Source organism: Elephas maximus, chromosome 5 (genome assembly GCF_024166365.1).
Source record: "Elephas maximus indicus isolate mEleMax1 chromosome 5, mEleMax1 primary haplotype, whole genome shotgun sequence".
NCBI classification, from domain to species: domain Eukaryota; kingdom Metazoa; phylum Chordata; class Mammalia; order Proboscidea; family Elephantidae; genus Elephas; species Elephas maximus.
The window spans coordinates 123,440,571-123,465,540 of record NC_064823.1 but is presented as its reverse complement, the minus strand read 5'-3'; the positions used below and the strand labels follow the sequence as shown (position 1 = coordinate 123,465,540).

Here is a 24,970-nt window from a genome sequence, read left to right as displayed (position 1 = left end):
TCCATAAAGTTTACAGCCTTGGAAACCCTATGGGGCAGTTCTACTTTGTCCTATAGGGTTGCTATGAGCCAGAATTGACTGATGGCAATGGGTTTTTTATACCAAGTCCCTGGAAATTAGACTAAAATAACTGCTTTATGCTGCCATCTGGTGGTATACAGGTAAAATCACACCTATAAAATTCTGTCTGAGCCAAATCAAGAGGTTGCAGTTGGCGTTTGCAAAAGCTACTAAAGCATAAACTGTTTCTGTTGTGTAATCTAAAAATACACAGATGCTAGAATATATCAATAATAACAATGAAAACAGCAACAAGATTGATAATAGCTATGCTATAACACTTTCTGTGCTCCATAAAATAGGGTTTATCAATGGCTGGGTTTTTTGGAAGTAGATCACCAGGCCTTCCTTCGGCAGCACTCTGGGTGGACCTACAACCTGTCAGCAGCTGAGAGCTCGAACAAGGAACTCAATAAAGAGTTGTTGAGTCAGTTAAGATGTTGAGTAATGACTATGACCATTCAGCAAATGTCTGTCTTAAGGACAGCCAACCAACTAATTATTATATCAGAAAAGAAAAAAAAATACTATCAGATCTTGAATAGAGGAAAGAACCATGTGAAATGTTTTGAAGATCCGTAAAAATGGTCCTGATGTACTAGTTAGTATAAGGACCACAGAAAGAAAAAATGGAGCAAAAAATCATCTTGTTCCCACATTTAACACCAACATCAAAGATGCTGTGAAGCCAGCAGCATCAATTCATGGCACCAGGGCATGGCTTGTTCCTCAGAGCTCATGCAATGGAGACTCCCTAGAAATAGTGTAGACGCCCTCTTCTGGTGAACAACACCATGAAGATGAGCCTTGGGAAAAGGCCAGAGAGGCAACCCTTTAAATGGTCCAATTTGAGTGGGCCCAAGACAGAGTCTTCCACCAAGAAATGCCAGTTTTAATCCTGATATTTCACAGAGACTGATTCCTTTATATATATTAAAACTTACTTTTCACGTGTTCCACTGTTAAAATGCAGGTATGCCAGCCAGTGTTCTGGGCCCACTGGGAGCCCTCCAGCACAGTAGCCTGTACCTCCCCAGCCCATTCCCAGCAGAAAATCAGGTCCAGCGGATGTCACCTCCTCCAGCTACTGAGTGTCCTGATTTGAGTCCTCATACCTCCCAGGGACTTTGCTGTTAACACCCTCTTTCCCCACCTCAAGGCTTCAGGGTGTTGGTTAGTGGTTCTTCTTGGCAGAGAGGCTGGAGAGACATCTACCAAAGAACTGCAGACCTGAGAGAACAAGACAGAGAACTGGGCCCGAAAGGAAAAGCTTTTCCATTCAGTTGGGATCATGGGCTGGAGTGAGTGTGGACTTGGGAACCCAATAGACCTCAGCTTCAATCTCTCTGCAGTACCACTTACTAGTGGCATCTTGATGGGATGAGCGCGCGTACAAACCACCAAGCGAGCTTCTCCACCCACAGAAGGGCGATATTGACGCCTGCCTTGCAGCATGGTTTCAGGATTAAATGAGATGAGCAGAAGTCCCCCATCTCTTCCCAATAGCATTTAGGTTGGAAGAGAGCTTTGACCTCATAGACTCATTTTGCAGACAGAGAAACTGAGGAGTCAAAAGGTGAAGCGGCTTTCCCATGTCCACGCAGCTGGTGAGGGAGCCGTGGTATTTTAGTTTTGTAGGGCTGCCGTAAGAAGCCCTGGTGCCACAAATAGTTAAGTGCTTGGTTGCTGTCTTGGCCATCTAGTGCCGCTATAACAGAAATACCACAGTGGATGGCTTTAACAAACAGAAGTTTATACTCTCAGTGTGAGTCCGAATTCAGGGCGCCAGCTCCACGGGAAGGCTTTCTCTGTCTCTCTGTTGGCTCTGGAGAAAGGTCCTTGTCATCTTTTCTCTGGTCAAGAAGCTTCTCAGTGCAGGGAGCCTGGGTCCGAAGGAGGTGCTATTCTCCTGGCTCTTGTTTCTTGGTGGTATGAGGTCCCCATGTTTCTCTGATCTCTTCTCTTTTTTATATCTCAAAAGAGAGTGGCTTAAGACACAATCTAATCTTGTCAATTGAGTTCTGCCTCATTAACATAACTGTCTCTAATCGTGCCTCATTAACACCATAGAGGTAGGATTTACAACTGATAGGAAAATCACATCAGATAACAAAATGGTATAGACAATCACACAATACTGAGAATCATGGTCTAGCAAGTAGATACACATTTTGGGGGGACACAGTTCAATCCATAACAGTTGCTAACCAAAAGATTGCCTGTTCAAATCTACCAAGCTGCTGTGCTAGAGAAAGACCTATTTTCATAAAGAGTACAGCCAAGAAAACCCTATGGGGCAATTCTACTCCGTCACATGGGATCGCTCTGTGTCGAAATTGACTCGATGGCACCTAACAACAACAGGGCTGCTGTAACGAAATACCACAAACTGGTAGTTTATAAGAATAGAAATTTATCGTCTCAGTTCTAGAGGCTAGAAGTCCAAATCAGCATGTCAGCAGGACTGCGTTCTCTAGGGCTCTAGGGGAAGAGCCGTTGGTAACTGTCTCGGGTATTCCTTGGCTTGGAGCTGCAGCCCATCTGCCTGTGTCTTCAAATGGCCATCTTCCCTCTGTCTCTCTGTGACTGTTTTCTATGATCACCACTCAGAATGGATTAGGACCAATCTACTTCTTCAGTATGGCCTCATACTAACTTACCTGATACTATCTTAAAAGACTCCATTTCCAAACAAGGCCATGTTCACAGGTACTAGGGTTAGGACTGCAACCTATCCTTTTTTAGGGATACAATTCAATTCTTAACACATGTCTAGGACACAAATTTCCTAACGCCTGGGCACAGACTCTACTGGGCTAAACTTACCCAAATACCAGTATGGGCACAAAACTCCCCTGATGATAAGAACTGTCATTTCAACAGTTTTTCCCAAAGTGTTCCATAGAAGACAAGTCCTTTTGGTGGTTGTGAGGTAAAGAATTTAACTTTACCCAGAGAATTTGGTCTTTGTCTGCGGTTCCTGAGAGATAGCCTCTAAAACCTTGCAACTTTCCAAGTGATTGAAGTGTCTTAAATGAGGCCTTCAGACCATACCTAACAGGTTATGCTAATGAAGTGACTCTTAGGTGGGGGCTGGCCAGGCCAGAAGTACCCACCCAGGACATCAGTTTACCTCAGGAGAGGGAGGCATGATTCAATCAAACATGCCTATGTAATGAGGCCCAAAAAGGGTCTAGAATGTGGAAGCTCCCTGGGCTTCCTGGTTGATGATAAATATTGATGCACTGTGGGAGGCTAGCGAGTCTCTTTAGAGACATGGAAGCTTGGTGTTGACAACCATCCCAGAGTTCACCTTGTGCTTCTCTTCATTTGTACCCTTTAGCTGTAATAAAAGTGTAATGATAAATATTAGTACTTTCCTGAGTTCTGTGAGTTGCTCTAGTGAATTATTGAACCAAGGAAATAGTGGAAACCAGCAGGTCAGATGCGAGGAGGTCTGGGGATCCTGGTATTCTGAGAGGGTGTAGTGAAACCCTGAGTTTGTAGCCAGCAGGTTAGAAGTGAGGGAGGCCCTGGGGGATGCCCAAGCTTACAGCTGGCATCATGAAGAGGGTAGAGGGAACCCCCGAATTTGTAGTCAATAGATCAGAAGTGGGGATATTATGGGAACCCCCAAGCTTGCCCTGGTCCCCTGAGGTCTTGGGCGCACTTGGCAGTCTGGAGGACCGTGCCTTTTAACTTGTGAGGCCTGACCTAGTTCCAAGTGGTTAGAGTCAGAGGAAGAAACACTGCTGGCGCTGTTAGGAACAGAATTGAATAGATAGATGGCAGTTGATCTTTATAGCTGTTAACAAGCCTTTTATGGAGGAAAAAAAAAACTCTATGGTCAAATAATTTGGGGAAATATTGGGTTAAACAAAGTGAAGTAGTTCCGTTTAATTACCGTGAATGTCATCACCATTAATCTCTACGGTTCCCCAACCTGTGTGACCAGGGGACCCTCTTGGGGAAGAAAATATATTAATACCTATCTGCACACAAACCATCAAACTCAGTTCTGGGTGATACTAGCTATATATATAGCATGTGGACTATGGAGAATGCATAAAATGGACTATCTGGTGGTCCTAATAGTAAAGACCTATTTTTCAGGCTTTCCCTCATCAAAATAACAAAAAGCTTAGCAGCCTCTTTAGGAGAAAAATAAGAACACCAGAAAAATTTGTTCCAGTGAGTTTTCCAAGTCTGCTAGAAAGGAGGAAATAGTTCCACTGAAAATATAGACTGGGTAGTCAAGAATTTCCCTTCTAGCCCATTTTCTACTGTGAAGTTGGGCAGGCAGTCTAATAGCTTCTGTTAAGGGGGCTCAGCGCTAGGAGCTTTCATTCCTTCCTCTTGAGTTGAGAAGCTCAGTACCCAGAAACCACTCACAAAATAGTTGTTGACTTTGCAGGCTGGCCAGGTTGTGTCAATTCCCAGACTGTGTTTTCTAAACATTAAGCAAGTTGGTTTTTCAAAACAGTTGAAATTTAAGTATTTAATTTTATTGTCTCTCTCTTCCAAGTACTCCAGCTTCACTATAAATTCACACCACAGCTTCACAGTGGTTAAAAGCTTGTTGAATAGAATCCTTGAAGTACAATGGAGGTTTTGCTGTTTCCCAAGCTGAAAAAGAGGAAGCACAGTCTCTCCCATTTCCCTCAGCTCATGGACTTGACTTTTAATTTTGGACCACTGGGTAGTATGAGATTTGATGGTGGAAAGAGTTAGACCCACTATTGAAATAATGTATAAAATTTCACACCCATCACTTATTCCTTCACACCTGTCACTCACCAATCATTCCTTCATTTACACAACAAGTATGAAGTGCCACTGTGTGTTGGATTCTGCACTGGGTGTTGCCTGTGAGGAGCCTGTGATGAGGTAGGGGAGGCACACTGCAAACAGCTGTGGGAGCCTGTCTCAGTTTCCTACTCCTACTGTAACAGAACTACCATGACTGGGTGGTTTTAGAGAACAGGAATCTATTTTCTCACAGTTCAGAAGGCTAGAAGTCCAAATTCAGGGCAGAGCCTCTCTCTGTCTGCTCTGGAAGAAAAATCCTTGTCCAGCTTCTCTAGTGTTCTTCTCAGCGCTCCTTGGAGATCTCCATGTGGCATTTTTCTTTGCTCATCCTTGCCTACTTCTCTGTGTCTAATGTGTTCTTATCTCAAAACTGAGTAGATTTAAGACACACCCTACACTGATATGGCCTCATTAACATAACAGAGAAAACCCTATTCCCAAATGGGATTACATCCTCAGGTATAGGGGCACAAATTCAACCTATAACAGAGCCCTAGATTGTAAATCCCCCTCTAAGACAGAACACTCTGAGGGCAGGAACAGTACCTACAAATAAGCCTTCGAAGTTCTACCACCTGGGACTGTGTATTGAATAAATATCTTCAGTACGTAAGAGGAATGACAGCTAAATTCAGAAAGGCTGGTAGGGTTTTGATGTATTCCTTTCCAAGACCTCTCTCTGTGTGTGTCTTTATAGGAAATATCTTAATATCAGTGATTTCCTGTTGGCATTAAGTCCTAGCCCAGGGACAAGTGGAAAAAGAACTGGCTTTAGTGCTTACAGAGAAGTTGCAAGAAAAGTACAAAGAATCCTCATATACCCTCCAACTAAAAACAAACAAAAAAATCCGTTGCTGTCAAGTCGATTCCAATCCGTAGCCACTCTATAGGACAGAGGAGAACCGCCCAAAGGGTTTCCAAGGAGCGGCTGGTGGATTTGAACTGCAGACCTTTTGGTTAGCGGCCATAGCTCTTAACTGCCTCACCACCAGAGCTGTACCCTCTAACTAGAGTCCTCAGTTGTTAACATTTTATCACATTTGCTTTTTTTCTCTCCCCCCGACACACACACACACACACACACACACGTTATTTTTTTCTGAGTGATTTGAATAAGTTGCATATACTATGTCCCTTTTTTACCCCTAAATACTTCAGTGTATATTTCCTAAAAGCAAGAATATTCTCTTATATGATCCCAGTACGATAATCCAAATGAGGAAATTAGAGCTGGTTTAATACAGACTTCATTCAGATTTCACCAGTTGTCCCAATAATGACCTTTTTAGCAAAAGAAAATTCCAGATCACGAATTGCACTCCGTTGTCATGTCTCTTTAGCCTCCTTTAGCCTGGAATAGTTTCTCAGTCTTCCTTTGTTTTTCCTAACATTACATTTTTAAGAGTACAGAACAGTTATTTTTGCAGAATATCCCTCAGTTTGGGTTTGACTGATGTTTCCTCATGTTTAGATTCAGGTTAGGCTCTTTGGGCAGGAAAATCACAGAGATGATGCTGAGTTCTCAGTGCATTGTATCAGAGTTGTGTGTGGCTGATTAGTGTTATTACTGGCAATATTAACTTTGTTCATTTGGTTAAAGTGCTGTGTGCCAGTTAAGATACTATTTTACCCTTTGTAACTAATAAGTATGTGGTGGGGAGATACTTTTAGACTACATAAATATCCTTGTAAAAATGGCATTGTGGAGGCTTCTGACCTCTAACTTCACAAAGGGAAGGAGAATCAGGGTCCATAGCCCAAGGCTGATTCCTATAAGACAGAGGTCAAATATAACTTCACCCTCCAAACTTTTTACCAACTCTGACCCAAGCCATCCCTCCCACGGCACTCTCTCTTTCTCTGCTGACTTTGATAATTCGTTGCAGTGGCCACACAGAACTCACAGACAATACTCACAATTATGGGGTTTATTAGGGACGCAACAGGTTACAATTCAAGATCAGAAGTAGCTCAGGATACAGTTCTTCAATCATGACCGCCTCTCCTCAGCCGTGCTTGCAGGCAGGCCTCTGGCCCTCAGCCTCTCAGCCCTTCCTCTGCCCTGTTTGGGCAAGTGTTACAAAGCTCTGCCAATAAGTGCCCAGAGGCACCCCACTCCACCAGTAAGCTTCCTGCCCAAAGGCTTTCAGCTCTCTCGCTCCTTGGACTGGGAAGCTCACCTCACTGTTGCCTGCTGGTCTCTTGGTTCTGCTGCTGCCAGTTCTCTGCTGTGCTTGCTGCTGCTTCTCACAATCTTGCACTGTCCCCTGGGTCTAGGAAGCTCTCAGCGTAGGGACCCCAGGTCCAAAGGACACACTCTGCTCCCATCTCTTCTTTCTTGGTGGTAGTGAGGTACCCCTTTCCGCCTCCAGCGTGGTCCATTTTAAGCCTAGTGGGATGGCAAAACTAACCAATCCTCTCCTAAGGGTTCCATATACTTTTTTGCATGTCTCACCCCACACAAGGTTCCATGCACCTTATTTGCATGGTCCCACTCAACCATTGTGTAGGAGTCACAAAGACTATGGTGAGTAGGGTCATATTAAGTAATTAACTGCACCACAATCCTGTTGGCCTCAAACTTTCACCCACTAGTTTTAGTATCCATTGATGATTTTTGCCTTAATCAGTTATTATTATGATGGTTGCCAAATGAGCATTTTTCTAATTCCGTTACTCCTTATATGTTTGTTAGCTGGCTTTCTCCTTATAAGGAAGAGCTTTCCATCTTTATTTATGTCAGCATGGAATTATGGATTCTCATTTTATTCAGTGGGTTATAATCTAGTTCTGACTCATGGCAGTTCCATATGTGTCCCAGTACAACTGTGCTCCATAGGGTTTCGGAAGTAGATCTCCAGGCCTTTCTTCCAAGTGCCTCAGTGTGGACTCAAGCCTCCAACCCTTCAGTTAGCAGCCAAGCACGTTAACTGTTTGCACCACCCAGTGACTCCAATCCTTTATTAGTAGTATTTATTTTGATGCTCAAATTGTTCCAGATTTGGCCAGTAGGACCTCTACAGACTGGCCCCTCTGTCCTTTGGACCAGTCCCTGTTATTCCTTGAGATTATCACTTTACACAGTAAGCCTTTTCCGGATGCGTTGAATCTTTTTCTATATTCTCTTGACTTCCTGGTGAATACTCAACCAGTTTCTCTGCCTCCTTAAAAAACTCCGGCGCTTTCCCCTCCCCCTCGTACATTCACCCTACTCTGCTTGAGAAACAGGATTTTCCAGCAAAGAGACTTCACCACCAACTGACAGGCATTCGCATGGCCATTTTCAAACACAGGTCTATTTAAGTTTAACACAAAACACCAACACCGGGCAGAGTCAATCCCCCACACAGGGACTCAAGCAGAGCTTCCAGCAGTGGGTGAACACAGCCATCCTAATGGTATTTGCTTTTCCCTTGTGTAAACCAGGTGATGGTTGAGAGAGATTTGCCCTTTGCTTCTCTGTTGCTTTTTTATACTCCAAAGAGAAAGCAAATTTTTGTGCTGTTCAATAAAAAAGAGCACCCAACAACTGAGTTCTCACCTTTAAGCTAGCTGTCAAAGATGGAGGAAAAAAAAATAAGCTGTCCATTTTAAATTCAATCTTACTTTGAAAGAGCAGCATTTTTTTTTTTTTTTTCCGTGTATCAAGTTGAATGAAGAGTATTTTCTTTTTGCACCCGGAAATAGAATTCCTTGCCAAAGACAAGATGTGGGTGTGGGAACAGGGGCAGATTAATCAGTAAGCAAGGCACGCATGGGTTTACATTAAGCAAGGTATGCACAGGCTTACTTGTGTTGATTTACTAATCTGTAGTGCACAATTTCACATGAGTTTCACCGCATCTTTGATTATCCTTGATTATTGGGTAATCTGTCCCAAGAGAAATGCATTGACTTTGAGATTACACATCATATAATGATAAATATCTTGGCCTGTTGTCCAAAGAAACCTAACTGTAGATACTGGACACACAGGGGTCGGGTGTAAATACCTTAGTCCCCACCATTTTCAGCAGCAGGTCGCGCAACCTTGGACATTAGAGCCTGTCTCTTGAGAGAAGGGATGTTGCTGGGGAAGGAAATCCTAGGTAAGGTGAGAGGGTACAGCCTCCTAGCAGGAAGAGGCCAGTTGTCACTGCACTTGGGAGACAGGTGCAGCCACATCTCCCTCAGGTATGGGGCCAGGTGTTTGGGAAACCAATGTAGTAAGTGATGGGGAGAGAAACCAACTGGAAATTTGATCCTGAAAGAGGAAGAGTTATCAAAACTCTTTGTAACTACATGGCTTTAAAGAAAAAAATATAGTTCCCATGGTTTTCTTGGGGAGGAGGGCTTCCAGAAAGCCACAGATAAGTGTCAGTTCTGTGAGGAGAGGGAAGTCGTGGTTTGTGAGTTGGGCCATTTCAGCAGTCTCTTCATTTCCATGCTAATTGCTCCTGTGGCAGGGAACACAAACAGAAGGTGAGGATAGACCCTCTAAGCTGGCTAGCTGGCTAGCGTCCCAGGGCCGAGCTTGGTCAGCCTCTGGGAAGCTGGAGACACAAGGTGTCGCTCAAGACCTGCATCTTCCTCTCTTTCTGTCAGAAGAAAACTGTACCCACATACAACCTGAACCCTCCGTCATCAAATGGACCTACCTGTTTTTTTTTAATGATTAATATTTTATTATTAACTCAGTTACATTATTATGGCCCATAGTCTGCCCTTTCTGCTTCTCAGACACTTCAAAACCCTTTTTTTTCTTTTCTTTGATTTTTTTTTTTTTTTTGGCCACCTATCCTCCTGAGTTTTTGTTTTGCGTTTTTTTACAAAGGCCAAGATAAATAGGGAAAGGGGAAAGTGGTAGGATTTTAGATCAGATTGTAGGGGGGCCAGGGGGTAGGAAAGTAGGAGGAGGTGCTGGGGGAAGGGGAGGGGTGGATGTATTTTTATCCTATTTAATCCAGCTGATCTGTGAATTATTAGCAGAAAATGGTGATAATTAGAGAGCAGGGACTGAGGACGAAACCCTGGGCTTGAGGAATGGGGTAACTTAAGCAAGAGTGCTTTGAAAAAGTAACTGGTTGTACATGCATTTTATTAGGTAAGCCCCCAGTGATCTCTCTCTCTGTGGAACTTTTGTTGCACTTGGGGCTTATGCCCTTCAGTTGGTGTCACGGTTGATAGAAACATGCCATTTGCCTCTTATTCCAGAAACAAGTACTACCTTGTTAATGACCTTGTTTGTATGTGTATGTTCTGGCAACTAGATTACATCCTCCTTTAGTGCAAGGCTTCCTTTCCTCCCCTCCCCCCCCTCCCCAGTTCTTTTAATATGATGTATCCAAACAGGAGAAGAGCCTGGTAGTGCAGTGGTTAAAGCTCTGCTAACTGAAAGGTCGGTGGTTCAAACCACCAGCCACTCGCGCCACAGGAGAAAGATACGGCAGTCTGCTACCGTAAAGATTACAGCCCTGGAAACGCTATGGGATGGTTCTACTCTAGCCTGTCATGTCACTGTGAGTCAGAATTGACTCAACAGCAATGGGTTTGGTTTTTTGGTTTCTCCAAACAGGGCTGAGTAGTACAATTTATTGAGTGTTTACTAGGTACTAGGCATAGGACTATGCTTTTTTTGAATATTAACTCCTATAATCCCCTGACACCACCATAAGGTATGTATATTATTACTCCCCCTTACAGATGAAGTCACTGAGGCCCATAATCACAAAGCCATTAAGGGGCGGAGCTGGGCTCTGAACCAAGATTTTCTATCCCCAAACCCCATACTCTTTACACCCATGTGGCATGGCTGACACAAACAAAAACCAGGGTTCGTATGTCCTCCGCATAAGGCCATGGATTAGAAAATGACACAGATCCTTCTCAGCACCTCCACCCCACCACCACTCTCTAGTACCCTTCAACCCATGTTTTCCTCATCTGTCAAATGAGGATGAAAATATGTAACTCATAGGGTTGATGAAAGGGCTTGGTACAAGGACAAGTGTCAGTGAATGAGAACTCTGAATCAGTAACTTTAGATACATGGAGTTCCCCCAAAACAGCGCCCCTTCACCCTCCATCCACGTGTTGCCCTTTTGCCAGAAATTATGACTCTACTAATTTTGAATGTCTAGGAAATAAAAAAATAATAATTCCTATTAACATATCATTCACTATATTCTCTCCTTGTTATACTTTCTTTTCCAGATGTTAACAAAAAATAATCCAGATGGGGTGCAGGTGCTGTAAAATGATACAAAGGTAAAGTTGAAAAAGACTTCATCTGAACACAGGACTTTGCGGAGTCACTTTTAAAGGCCTCACGTGGATTCAGTGCGTTTTTGAAACATGATTGAAATTGGCAACAAATTAAGAGTTTGGAACTGTTCTGATGGCATTTAAGAGCATGTGTGGCCTAGGTTTTTAAACTCTTTCTGTTCACTCTTCAGAGCCTGCTGAGAGTGCCATTGTTCTCTGAGACTGAATTTGGTTTGGGTAGAATTTACGTTTCTCCGGGGAGCTTCAACACAGAGAAAAGCATAGTTTCAGAGAATTCGAGAAACTGCATCACTGAAAGTAAATTGTCCCAACCACATGTGTGCTTTTAATTTTGTCCGTATTTTATTTTACAGAAACGTTGATGATATGCATAGAATTCCCCATAAAATCAAGGGGCAAAATTAACTGACAATCTTGCCTCCTTCCAAATAAAACTGTCTTTATTTTTCTGTTTTTTTTCCAGATACGTACATGTATAAGTTTTCTTTATACACGTGTGTGTGTATGTAAATACATATATAACCTGTTGCCGTCGAGTCGATTCTAACTGAAAAGTCAGCAGTTCAAATCCACCAGGAGCTCCTTGGAAACCATATGGGGCAGTTCTACTCTGTCCTATAGGGTTGCTATGAGATCACGCACACATACACACATATAATGTGATGTTAGGCATTATTCAAAACACACTTATTATAAGAATCATGCTGCTGTAGGTTTCATAGCTATCATTTTAATGCCTGCATAATATTCCACTAAGGGGATGTAGCGTCATTACTTAACCATTTATTTCCCTATTATTGAACATTTATCTTTTTTTTTTTTAACTCTGCAAACCACTTTGTACTTTGCCTTCTTTTCTCCCTCTTTTGAATCTCTTCTTAAGATCTGTTTCCAGTAGTAGAATGTTTTTATACCAGCTACATCTATTTTATGTAGATATATAGGTTTAGGAGCCCTGGTTGGTGCATTGGTTAAGAGCTCGGCTGTAACCAAAAGAACAACAGTTCAAATCCACCATCCCCTCCTTGGAAACCCTATGAGGCAGTTCTGCTCTATCCTATAGAGCTGCTATGAGTAGAAATCGACTTGACAGAAATGGGTTTTTGGTTATACAGGTTTAAAAGATTAATTAATCATGGAAACTAAATTAAAAGCAATAGTGAAAAGAAGCAGTCTGTGGTCAAAAATACTAATCCTCACGCAAACTTGACTGATTTTCCGTATTCTCACCCCCAGCTATCTCTTCGATCCTGTGCAAATGCCCTCCCCTGGCTATGTCAATGAAATAAGCAGCTGCAAGTTAGATGAAGACGACATCATTCAGTTAAAAGACAAACAGTGCAGTGAAGTCCTGGTGCATAAAAATGATCTTCATAATGAGGATTTGAAGAGAACTGAGAGCCAAAGCAGAACGACTAGTTTCCAGGAGCTCTGCCGGCCCCACCAAGGACCTCTCCCTCAGAGGGACCCAGGAGGGAACCACTGTGTGGAGAAGACTGATGATGCTGTCAATGGTGTTGGCCCCGCTGCTGCTCTGCAGCCCCCTGGGAATCCCAGGTCCCAGCACGGTGACAGGGGCTCCTTGGCCAGTACTGCAAACGACAACGTTCACCCAGCTCTTCCATTCCTTGAAGGAGGGGGTGCCAGGAAACAGGATGGTGTGCTGCCAGCTTCAGAAGAGACCCAAGTCGTCCAAAATGGAGGCTCCAGAGCTCCTTCCAAGGCAGAAATTCATGCCTTGGGCGTACAAGACCATGTCTTAGAGATACCAGCTCCAGATTACCCTCAGCTTTGGGGCTCAGTGGTAGACAGTGTTGATCATGAGGAAAAGGACTGTCTTTTCCAGAATCATATTGAGGATGAGCCCCGGAAGCAAATTTTCCTTCCTAACTTGAATATGACCTGCATGTCGAGAAGCTGGGATTCATTAAATGAGGGTGTGGCAGCAGAAGTTTTAAGTGTCTGCTTTAAAGAGGAGGATCCTGCTCCTGCAGAGCCTGTGGTCGATCCAGGAAATGGGCGGGAGGATGTCCATGGTTCCAACGGAGGCAGGAACGGAGAGATGGTGGATGAGGACGCAGCGGTGGCAGAAGCCCTCGCGGCTTTAGAAGCTGCTACTGCAGGAGAAGATATCGATGAGGTATATTAGGTGAGGGGATTGTGCAGGCCAGCAAGCTACTGTCTGGACATAGCTGAGCATGAGGGGTACATCTGCTCTTAGATACAGAGCTGGTATTCCTCCAGCATGCGCCAGTGCAGCCATACCGGTCGTTTACACCAGCCTCTATTGGGATTGTCATACCTGTGCCATACTGCTTGTTACATATTTGAAGTATCACTCTGTTTAGATGGGCTCTCGTATAGAACATGACACTAGAATAAAAATCAGAGTGGGCTATTGCACTCACACTCACAGCAAATGCAGAAATTAAGCAACCTGTTTGCCATCCCTCAAAGGCCCCTGGAATATCTGATTCAGGTGTCCACAAGAATGCTCTGAAGTCCCAGCCCTTAATCCCAAAGGCTCAGAATCTCGGAGCATTCTGTTTGACTGTAAATTCCTTACCTTGCTTTCGAGAGCCAAATGTTAGCCCGAACCTGGACAAGGTGATGACCCACTGGAAGTGCCTAATGTGTACCCGGAGCGTGGCTTACCTTCAGGGACAATCGCCCAGGGAACTGATAACTATTTGTTTAACAGTGAGTTACACTCAGAAGCTTTCAGGTAGAGCAGAAGTCACCAGTAAACAAATGGTTAGTCATTAGCTGTGATACTAAGGCACCATAACCTTAACTTTTTTACGTTATTACTTTTTAATCTCTTTTGGGATTGGGGAGGCTGGCCAAAATAATTCTTAAACCTCCTGTGTCATATTTGGATCTTAAGTTCATGAGGTTTGGAACCACCAAGGGAAATGGGGATTGTTTTATGCCATTAAATGTCTGACTCTGATTAAATTATAACGTGTTTGTCTTAACTCAAAAGTGGTTATAACTTTCTCAGATGGAGTGTCAGTGTTGCTTGACGTTTCTTTCAATTTACAAGTTATACCAGGAAATTACAGCCGAGGAAGAGACCAAGTCAGCGAGCTGAGCAAGGCCTTGGCTCTCTGTTCCTCAAGTTCAAAGTCTGATACCAGGCCTACTGCCTTCCCTTATGGATGGCCAAGCCCTCTCTGGATTTCAGCCTTCTAATTTATAAAAACAAGGACAGCCATTCTGACATAGCTCCTTGGAGAATATGTAATAGTTAAAGATGATTGAAATGCTCTGTAAATATACAAAAGTATGAACATGAAAGTCGATTTTGTATGTACGGTGTTTCATAGCACAGGCTCTGAAATCTGATTAACCCTGGTTTGATTTCCAGCTTCGCCATGTGGCCTTTGGCAAGGAACTTCTCCCTTCTATTTGTCCATCTGTTAAGTGAAAATAGTAATAGTGTATACTTGTGAAGATGAAATGAGATGATACGAGTGTTTTTTAAAGTGCCCGGCACACAGTAGGCACTCGATAAAATAAGTCTTACAAGTTAAAAACAAATCCTTTGAAAAAATTTTATATCCCCACAACTGACAACTCTAATATTGTGAAGTACTTATTATAATGTCATTGCTGCCTTTCAGTAATTATTCATCATAAAATATGATTTCTGAGCCTTCTAACATCTTTAAGATTGACCTCCTTAAAAACGCTTAGTAGGAATATGTTATGCTGGGTTTGTTGAGTATTGTGATGACAAGGTGTCTCTACATACGAGGTCACTCAGCCCTGAAAAGATAAAGTGTTGGCATTGTGAATTGCATTCTAGGTGTGTTTGCTATTGCATTTAGTATACCAAATGCATAAATGCACATTCCTTCAGCAGTTTCCCAAGTGTATCAGTTGGGATTAGCTTCATCCACGTGTGATAGGTGGCTTAAACAAACAGTTTATTCCTCTCCAATGTAAAAGAGGTCTGTAGGCAGCAGTCCAGGCTGCTAGGGCATCCTGTGGTATCAGAGATCCATGTTTCTACCATTTTAGTTTCCGTTCTCAAGGTCACCTCATGGTCCAAAAGGGCTACTGGAGCTTTAGTCATTATATTTGTTTCCATGCAGGAAAAAGAATAAAGAGTCAAAAGATGCTACTCCCTCTCTTTAAAGGACTTCCACTTATATCTCTTGGTCAGCAGCTGGTCACTTGGCCACATCTAGCCACAACAGAAGCTGGGAAAAGTAGGTTTTCTAGCTGTGTGCATGGCCTCCTCACATAATTCTAAACTGAGAAGGGGGAGAATGGACATCGAGTTTTAGGGCGGACAGCTTATACTGCCACACCCGATCCTCAAAACACAAAAGCCTGGGATAATGCCAGTTTTGAAAGGGTTTGAAATTTTTTATTTAGTATGACATAGAAGGGACTTAAGCCTCTGGTTCAGGGGAAGGAACACTGGGCACACACCACCATCTCAACGTGCTGCTAATACCTCCATACAGAAAAATAAAAGAAGAAAATGCAGACAGGGAAGAGGTAGGGTAAGGTGTGAGTGCAGACAGGTCTCTTTCCCTTGAACGGAAACATACTTTTGCATACATACATATTATAATTTTGCATTTTAGGACTGCTACAGAAATTCACCTACTTGACAACTCTTTTAGATACTAAAGATTCTTTTTGTGTGAATAAGTGCTTCCAAAGGGTTAAAGATGACCAAGAATTCCTAGCATTTTTTAAAAGCAATTCTGCCCCCTTTTGTCTTTACTCAAAAATCCAGTCTCCACCAAAGGATGTCAGAGGAAAGTCAGAATCTTTCCGTTAAAAAGAAGTTCCAGATTTCAGCCTTATCCCTCAGGTTGTCTAGCAGCTATGTTAAGAATCCAGCTGTGTTGTAGAATCTTCTTTCTGCAACCTGGCTCGGCACAACCCCTATCAGAAAAGTAATGATGAAAATCAAACATTTTGGGCAATTCGAACGTACAGATTTCACTCTGAATATAAAATACTTGCTGTGATCTTAGCAAATTGCATCATGTGGATATTGACCATGTTACATCTTGATTTTGATTTAAGATTATTTAATATTGCATATAGGTTTCTTGAGCTGGAAAAATACATTTTACTGGGGAAATTAAGCTATCATGCAAATTTGAAATTAAATGTTTTTCTCTATTTTCCAATGCAGATACTAGCAAAATGTTCCAACTGGCAAACCAGGTCACCAAAAGAGCAAAGAGAATTTTGTATAAAACCCATTACCGTCGAGTCAATTCCGACTCACAGTGGCCTTATAGGACAGAGTAGAACTGCCCCTACAGGGTTTCCAAGGCTGTAATCTCTACGGAAGCAGACTGCCGCATCTTTTTCCCATGGAGTGACTGGTTGATTTGAATCACCAACCTTCCAGTTAGCTACTGAGTGCTTAACCACTGTGTCACCAGGGCTCCTTGAATTTAATTAATGGCCTGTTTGCCCATGTTCTCTAAATGCTTGTCATTCCTCATTTCTCTTTCCTATCCTACTCTGTCTCTCTGACCCAAAGAGTTAGATTCTCTGTTGTCTTCCATCAGCATCACCAAACAGGAGGCCCTAGGAAGAATGATTAAAGCACCCGGAGCAGCACGTGCATTCCTGACTTCCCTTAGTTTTGACATCTGATGCATGGGTGGCACAAACGCTTAAGCACTTGGCTGGTGGTTTGAGGCCACCCAGAGGTGTGTTGGAAGAAAGACCTGGTTATCTACTTCCAAAAAATCAGTCATTTAAAACTCTATGGAACACAGTGCTACTCTGACGCACATGGATCACTATGAGTCGTGATCAGCTCAACAGCAACCGTCTTGGGCTCTTGGTGCAGTAACTTAGAAAATGGAACTAGTATGAACTAGTGCTCGTTCCTTTGATTTTCAGTTTTCTACTATAGGTACAGACACAGGACATGACCTCCAGTCTTTGACTTTGACTTTACTTTTTGACCGAGGGGGACTCCTTTTTGCACAATGAACATTTCATGATGAAAATTTGGAAATTCTTGCTTTCTGCTTATTTTTTTTTTTCCCCTTGTAGGTCAAACCTCATTAATTTTAAAATCCTGTTTTGGCATGTATGATAATTAAAAAGAGGGAAGCTAACATTTGTTTTTCATGGTAAATGCTTTTCCTGTTAATTTGTGGAAAAACAAGTCATTTATTTGTTTGATAAATTTGAAAGTTTCTTCCACATATCAAGTTACGTATTTAAACAGTCTGATGACTTTCGAAGCACCCTCAACCACTTGAAGAAACACATTGCCTGCCAGCTGTCATGCTGCTTGTAGATGCTTCCTCCCTGTACGTGGAATTCAGTCACTTGAAGGTGACTGACTGTTAGCAAACTTTTTCAGCTTGAAGTGACCATAATAAACGTGCCACTTGCATAGATATTGGAGCCCTGGTGGCACAGTGGTTAAGCATTTGGCTGCTAACCGAAGGGTCAACAGTTGGAATCTACCAGCTGCTTCTTGGAAACCCTATGAGGCAGTTCCGTTCTGTCCACTAGGCTTGCTATGAGTCGGCATCGACTTAGTGACAACAGGTTTAGTGTTTTTTTCTAGGATAGTGTATAGCACAAAGTGGGAACTCAATACATTATTTGCTGAATGAATGAATAAAACCTCTTTACAGTCTAGTTGAGGAGACGTGATAAGCCAAAAACCCAGCTAACTAATCTTAGATTTCTGCATGCTAATTGTGAGATGGTGCTATGTTGTAATAAAGGTATAAGCGTAGGGCTGTGAAGTCACAAGTCTGTATGTATTTGAGAGAAAAGAAATTCCATTTATTCCTGTTTTCACCCTCAGACAAGCCTGCTCATTTGTGTAAAGAGGCTTCACAGCAGTCTGTGGAAAGGTAGGCACAGTAGTTTGAGCAGCTGGTGAAGGTTTGGTCTCTATAATGGGCCATGTTACCCTGAGGACTGCATCCCAAATTGAGACAAAAACCTTAAGAAAATCAGTGCTTGGGGCCAAGCAGTGGGCAGCTTGGCTGACCACATTTTTCTGACATTTTCAACTCAATCTTAAAAGTCCTGGGGGATAAAAAAATAAAGGATGTGCATGCGTGTAATGGAAACCCTGGTGACATAGTGGTTAAGTGCTACAGCTGCTATCCAAAAGGCCGGCCGTTCAAATCTACCAGGTGCTCCTTGGAAACTCTATGGGGCGGTTCTGCTCTGTCCTATAGGGTCACTATGAGTCAAAATCGACACAACGGAGTTTTGTTTTGTTTTGGTTATGTGTAATAAGACTCAGACCAGTGGGATGCAGACCCCAAATTCTCATAAAAAGACCATACTTAATGGTCTGACTGTGACTAGAGGAATCCCAGCGGGCATGGTCCCCAAACCTTCTGTTAGCACAGGACAGGAACCATTCCCGAAGACAAATCATCAGACATGAAAGGGACTGGACAGTGGGTAGGAGAGAGATGCTGAAGAAGAGTGAGCTAATTATATCAGATGGACACTTGAGACTGTGTTGGCATCTCCTGTCTGGAGGGGGGATGGGAGGACAGAGAGAGTTGGAAGCTGGCAAAATTGTCATGAAAGGAGAGTCTGGAAGGGCTGACTCATTAGGGGGAGAGCAAGTGGGAGTAAGGAGTAAGATGTATATAAACTTATATGTGACAGACTGACTTGATTTGTAAACGTTCACTTGAAGCTCAATAAAAGTTAATAAAAAAAAAAAAAAAGACTCAGACCTCACTTTTCTCTCAGCTCCTGTTGATAGGTGCCATCAAGTAGGTTCCGACTCATAGTGATCCCATGGGACAGAGCAGAAATGCCCAGGGGTGGATTACCCAGTAAGCAAGGTAAGCACAGGTTTACCTTGCTTACTGGGTAATCCAACCCTGTCAGGGATCGTAAATTTGAAAAGAGGCTTTGATTCTGTAGGAAGGTGCCGTGGGGTTGGAAGAGAGACAGATGCCAGCCATACCTAGAAGCGGAATCTTTGATGGGGTGAAAAAATGTGAAGTTGATCACTACAGAGGGTCTGGTAAGCAAGGTAAGTGCCATGCTTTCATCGCCTGTTGGATAACCTGCCCCTGGCAACTGCCTCAAAGGGCTGTCTTGGTTGTAATCTTTATGGGAGCAGATCCTCACGTCTTTCTGCCGCAGAGCAGCTAACCTTTTGGTTAGAAGCCAAGTGCCACCAGGAATCCTTTCTTGGCTCCTAGGGGTGGAGAGAGGTGCCTCGGGGGTTGGCTGTAAACTTCAGTGGAGCATCTGGCAGGCTGATTATCAAAGCGGATTTCTAGGCCTCACCTCTCAGAGATTCAGCAGGTCTAGGGTGGGGCCCGGGCATCTGCATCCTTGGTGTGGCCGATTCCCCTGCCACATTTTGAGAAACACGAAGATGACTTCAGGGGTCTCTATACCTTTATGACTACTACAAAATTTTGCACACTTACTTCTAGTATATGTACACCTAAATGCACTGGGCTCTTGTACTAATATGTTATATATCTTACAAAGCAATACTGGGACGAGATAACAAATATAAATCAGAGTTTTAATATTTCCTTGCCACACCTCTGGGATATGTGAGACCTCCTTTGGAGACCACTGGTTTAGAAATCAAGTGAACCAGTACATATAAAAGCACTTTCTATAGAACTGGACTCACATTTTTGTTAACATCACAACATCCATATACGTGTCAACCTTCTACTCAGAAGAGGGGCAAACTTGAAAATGCTCCACGGCCACTAACCCACTGTTGTCTCCGCTCCCCTGTGCTGCCCCTTTGTGCCTGGTTTCGAGGAGATGACTGTATGTGCTGCTTTTAAGCATTTTGGAATAGTTAATATAAAACTAAGGGAAAATACAACCTGGAGACCAGAAGGCAGGCAAAGAATGTTACTCATCTCCCTTATCAAAACTACACGTTGCGAACTAACCTGAGTGAGACACGCTGGGGGACAGGCTGATTGCAATGTGTGTTCAGTCGGAATCTTGCTGCTTTGAAAGTAAAACATTTTTCTTTTTGGCATTAGTTATTAGTTTTTTTAAAAAATGCAGAAAAATAATTTCATTTCCAGGTAGAAATTTTATTTCTGCTCATCCTTCTCCATTCTCCAAAATACTCCTAAACCTGTGGAGAAAGGCACATGTAAACCTTAGGTGAACAAGGAAGATCCCACGGGCCAAAGAGGGTTGATGGGCTCTGGTCATGGACTAATGTGCTCTCCCTCTCTTAGACGATGGAGCTTAGAAAGGAATAAAATGTTCTTAATCACCAATTTATGAAGTCATAAACTCATAGGCTCTAAGATGTTGATGACATCAGCCATTAGCCAGGAGACAAATCAGCAAGGACTGTTACGGTATTTAAATTTTTTTTTTTTTAAATAGGGAAAAAATAAAACTATCTGCAAAGGCACTACTTCAAAAACATTCAGCTGCTAACTGAAAGGTCAGTGGTTCGAACCCACCAGCCGTTCCACAGGAGAATGACGGGGCAGTCTGCTTCCATAAAGATTTACAGCCTTGAAAACCCTATGGGGGCAATTCTACTCTGTCCTACAGGGTCATTGTGAGTCGGAATTAACTCATCGGCAACAGGTTTTTTTATAATCATATAATTATTGATACGGAAGTCCTATTAATAATTTCTGGGAGCCAGCAAGTTATGGCTTTTGATTTTCATAAATGCAAATATAGCTTAGCTTTGTAAAAACTACCATTTGTTGAAGTAGTCCCTAGGTGGCACAAACAGTTAAGCGCTCAACTGCTAACCGAAAGATTGACAGTTCTGACTCAGAGGCACCTCAGAAGACAGGCGTGGCAATCCGCTTCCGAGAGGTCAGAGCCTTGAAAACCTTATGGAGTAGTTCTACTCTGCTCATGTGGGATTGCCAGGAGTCAGAACCGATTTGGCTGAGGGCAACCAACAACAACAAGCATTTTTTGAGCATTTGGTACAGCCAGGTACTATTCTAAGTTCTGCATGTGCATGCTCCCACTTAGTTCACGAGGACCCTATGAGTTGTGGATTTGATTACCTCCCCATTTCACAGATGAGGAAGTAAAGGCTCAGAAAGCTAAATAACTCATTCATGGTCTCACAGTTAGTCAATGGCAAAATCTTGGTGAAACCCAAATTAAACAACAAGCTGGTACTTTTAAGGCCTACGTAACACAGCCTGTCTGGGAAGTCACCCACATTGCCGTGGAACAAAAAGAAGTATGGAATCAAAACTTGAGATTCCTCTGCAGACGCGAAATTTCTAAGAAAGCCTTTGGTCTCCATTATTTCAGGGAACGCAGCGATCACAGTGCTGAAGTGAATGCTAAGATCTGAGAGGTGAGAGAACTTTAAAACAAAGTAACGGAGACAAGGACAATTCAATTTTGTTTAAGTAAAATTATATTTACTGATGTCAACTGGGAAAGTTTTTTTTTTTCTGATTCTGAAGATTTTAGTAAAGAATTTAAAAGTTAATCAAGGCCTTATCTGTAAAATCTCTGAGTTTAATATCAGTGATATTTGTGTTTTTACAACAATCACATCAGTTGTCTTAGAGTCAGTTGCACTTGCGGTGACCTTGTGTCAGACCAGGACTGCGTTCCGTAGGGTTTTCAATGGCTGATGTTTTGGAAGTGGATCGCCAGGCCTTTCTTCCAGCTTACCTCCAGATGGACCCGAACCTCCAGCCTTTTGCATTAAGCCTTTGTGCCACCCAGGGAAATAACCATGGGACTGCAGATTTTCTTATACCACCAAGCGTGAACAGCTAGGGCACATCTTGAAGGTGCATTTCCTCAGTTTCCTCACCTGTAAAGCAGAAATGACAGTTCCTCAAGTGGTGCAAACATGAACATGCTCGGCTGTTAGCTGAAAGGAGGGTGGTTTCATTCCATCCAGAGGTGCCTCAGAACAAAGGCCTGGCAATCCACTTCTGAAAAACCATCAGTTGAAAACCCTATGGAGCACAATTCTACTCTGACACACATAGGGTCACCGCGAGTCAGATCAACTCAAGGGCAACTGGTAAAGCAGAAGTGATGGCGGTGTTTCCCTCAGGGCCTTAAACCAAAAAAAAAAAAGAAGAAACCTGTTGCTGTCTAGCCTAGTCCAACTCATAGCAACCGTATGAGACAGAGTAGAACTGCCCCATAGGGTTTCCAAGGGGCACCTGGTGGTTTCAAACTGCCAGTGTTTTGGTTAGTAGCTGTAGCTCTGAACCACTACACCACCGGGATTTCCAACTGAGTAGAACTGCCCCATAGGGTTTCCAATTCCTTGGTCTTTACCGAAGCTGATTGCCACATCTTTCTCCCTCAGGGTGGCTGGTGGATTCGAACCGCTGACCATTTGGTTAGCAGTCAAGCACTTTAACCACTGTATCACCAGAGCTCCTTCTTAGGGCCTTATTGAGGCTTAAGTGAGACACAGGGTAGAAAGCGCTTTGCACAGTACTCAAACAAACAAACAGAAAACCCAAACCCATTGCCTTCGAGTTGATTCAGACTCATAGCAACCCTATAGGACGGTAGAATTGCCCCACAGGGTTTCCAAGGCTATAAATCTTTACGGAAGCAGACTGCCACACTTCCTCCCATGGAGCAGCTGGTGGGTTCGAACTGCCAACCTTTTGGTTAGCAGCCAAACGCTTAACCACTGCACCACCAGGGTTCCTTCACAGTCCCCAGTACAAAGAAAATAATGTTAGATAATGATTTTATTAGCCAGTAAAGGTGATCTCATATCAGACTACTTTTTATGAGTAACACTCGACACTTTTTTAAATAACTAAATTTTGGTAGCTATGACCACTAAAGCTCTCTGAACAGCTTGTAATAATATTAAATGATTTCTAAGCTGGATAAATTATTTTCAACCTACATCATTAATAATCATTCTAAAGCAAAATGAATCTTGGGGGCACTGTAATTTTAGTGGTTTGGTTTTCTTTTCATATTATTTTCCTCATTTGACAATTCTAGGATGCACAGTAAATTATGCTTGGTTATAATTTTAACTCACATTACCATTTTTTGAAATGAATATTTGTGGCATTAAAACTGACTGATTTCTTTTATCCCTCCTTGCCCAAATAAGTTTTTATAAAAAAAAATTTTCAACGCATTTTTCAATACAAAATGGAAACTCAATGTATGAGAGTATTGATAGGTTATTTTGGAGGGGTTGTTTTTGTTTTATGTTTGTTTTGTTGGTTTTTGTTTGTCTTGGTTAACATTAAGATAGTTATTCATGATGAGCAAAACCGTAAATTTTACAATTTGAGTATAATGTTATGATTCCAAGAGCATTTTATCTGTGATTTCTCAGCTAGACTAAATCAGAAATAAAAAGAAATCGAGTTCTTTTTAAACTCACCGAGATGACTGTACCACATGCATGGCTTATCATAAGAATGATCAGATGAAATTTCAGCCTGAACAAACATAGAAAGTGAACAGACCCTTATCTTGTCCATCTGGGCCCATCACACATCAGGCAAGGAAATCATTCCGTCACCTAAGATATTTGCCCTGGTGCCAGGACAGCCTCAGGCCTCTCAGGGGTAGTTACCTCTTCTACCTAGCTCCTTCCCTATTCATTTTCCAGGGATGAGCAATGTGAATGTGACTGGTACATCCAGAACTGACTCTCCAATGGCCATATTCCCATCATGTCACCAAAGAGTGTCCCACTTAATTTAGTGACTACCGAGTGGGTAATTGACAACTGTACCTGCCCTGCGCTAAGTGCATTACACGCCGAAGCTCACGTAATCCTCACAACCACCCTAAAAGGCTCATGTTATCTACACTCTATAGTTAAAAGACTGAGATCAGGGCACTTAAGTAATTTGGCCAAGGCCACAGATGGTCAGGGTTCAAATCCAGAGGCATCTGAATGCAGAACCTGTGCTCCTAGTGGGAGTTGTAATATCAAGCCTTGTGCCAGGTCAAGGAAAGATGGGAATTATCCTGAGACAATAAAGGGGAGAAGGTTTGTGAGAACATTTCAGAGCAGAAACCACACGATGGCCAGATCCCTCAGAGACGGATCCAAGGCCGCTTTGGCAGCCTCAGCGGCAGGGCTGGGTTCCAGGCTTCGCTTTCCACGTATCTCTTCATCAGCTGCTGCTGAGTTGGTTCTGACGCATGGCGACCCCTGTGTGTCAGTTAGTACTGAGCCCCACAGGGTTTTCAATGGCTGACTTTTTGGCAGTAGATCACCAGGCCTTTCTTCCGAGGAACATCTGCTTGGACTCGAATCTTCAACCTTTTGGTTAACAGCCAAGTGTTTAATAGCTTGCACCACCTGGAGACTCCAAAAAAGAGCTGTTGTGGAGTTGATTCTTTATTTTTTTTATTGTACTTTAGATGAAGGTTTACAGAACAAACTAGTTTCTCATCAAACAGTGCTGACACTGGTTAACGACCCCACGACATGTCAACACTCTCCCTTCTCAACCCTGGGCTCCCTATAACCAGCTTTCCTGTCCCCTCCTGCCTTCCAGTCCCTGCTTCAGGGCTGGTCCGCCCCTTCAGTCTTGTTTTGTTCCATGGGCCTGTTCAATCTTAGGCTGAAGGGTGAACCTCAGGAGTGGCCTCATTACTGAGCTGAAAGGGTGTCCAGGGGCCAGACTTTGAGGGTTACTCCAATCTCTGTCAGGCCAGCAAGTCTGGTCTTTCTTTTTGAGTTAGAATTTTGTTCTGCATTTTTCTCCAGCTCTGTCCGAGACCCTCTATTGTAATCCCTGTCAAAGCAGTCAGTGGTGGTAGGTGGGTACCATCTCACTGTACTGGACTCAGTCTGGTGGATGCTGTGGTAGATGTGGTCCATTAGTGTGGAGTTGATTCTGAT

The 24,970-nt window shown here is 42.9% G+C and overlaps 1 protein-coding gene across 5 annotated transcripts in view; it reads left to right on the top strand.

The window, feature by feature from the left end:
* C5H4orf19 (chromosome 5 C4orf19 homolog) overlaps positions 1-15,749 on the top strand; it is a 104,025-nt gene extending 88,276 nt beyond the window's left edge. For 4 of the 5 annotated variants that reach the window (XM_049886372.1, XM_049886369.1, XM_049886371.1 and 1 more), the window contains 2 exons: positions 11,062-11,115; positions 12,370-15,749. In XM_049886372.1, the coding sequence (XP_049742329.1) occupies positions 11,084-11,115; positions 12,370-13,282 (945 nt within the window). In that variant the 5' untranslated portion in view covers positions 11,062-11,083 and the 3' untranslated portion in view covers positions 13,283-15,749. The other variant, XM_049886374.1, reaches the window with a different exon arrangement.
* The last annotated feature ends 9,221 nt before the right edge of the window (positions 15,750-24,970 follow it).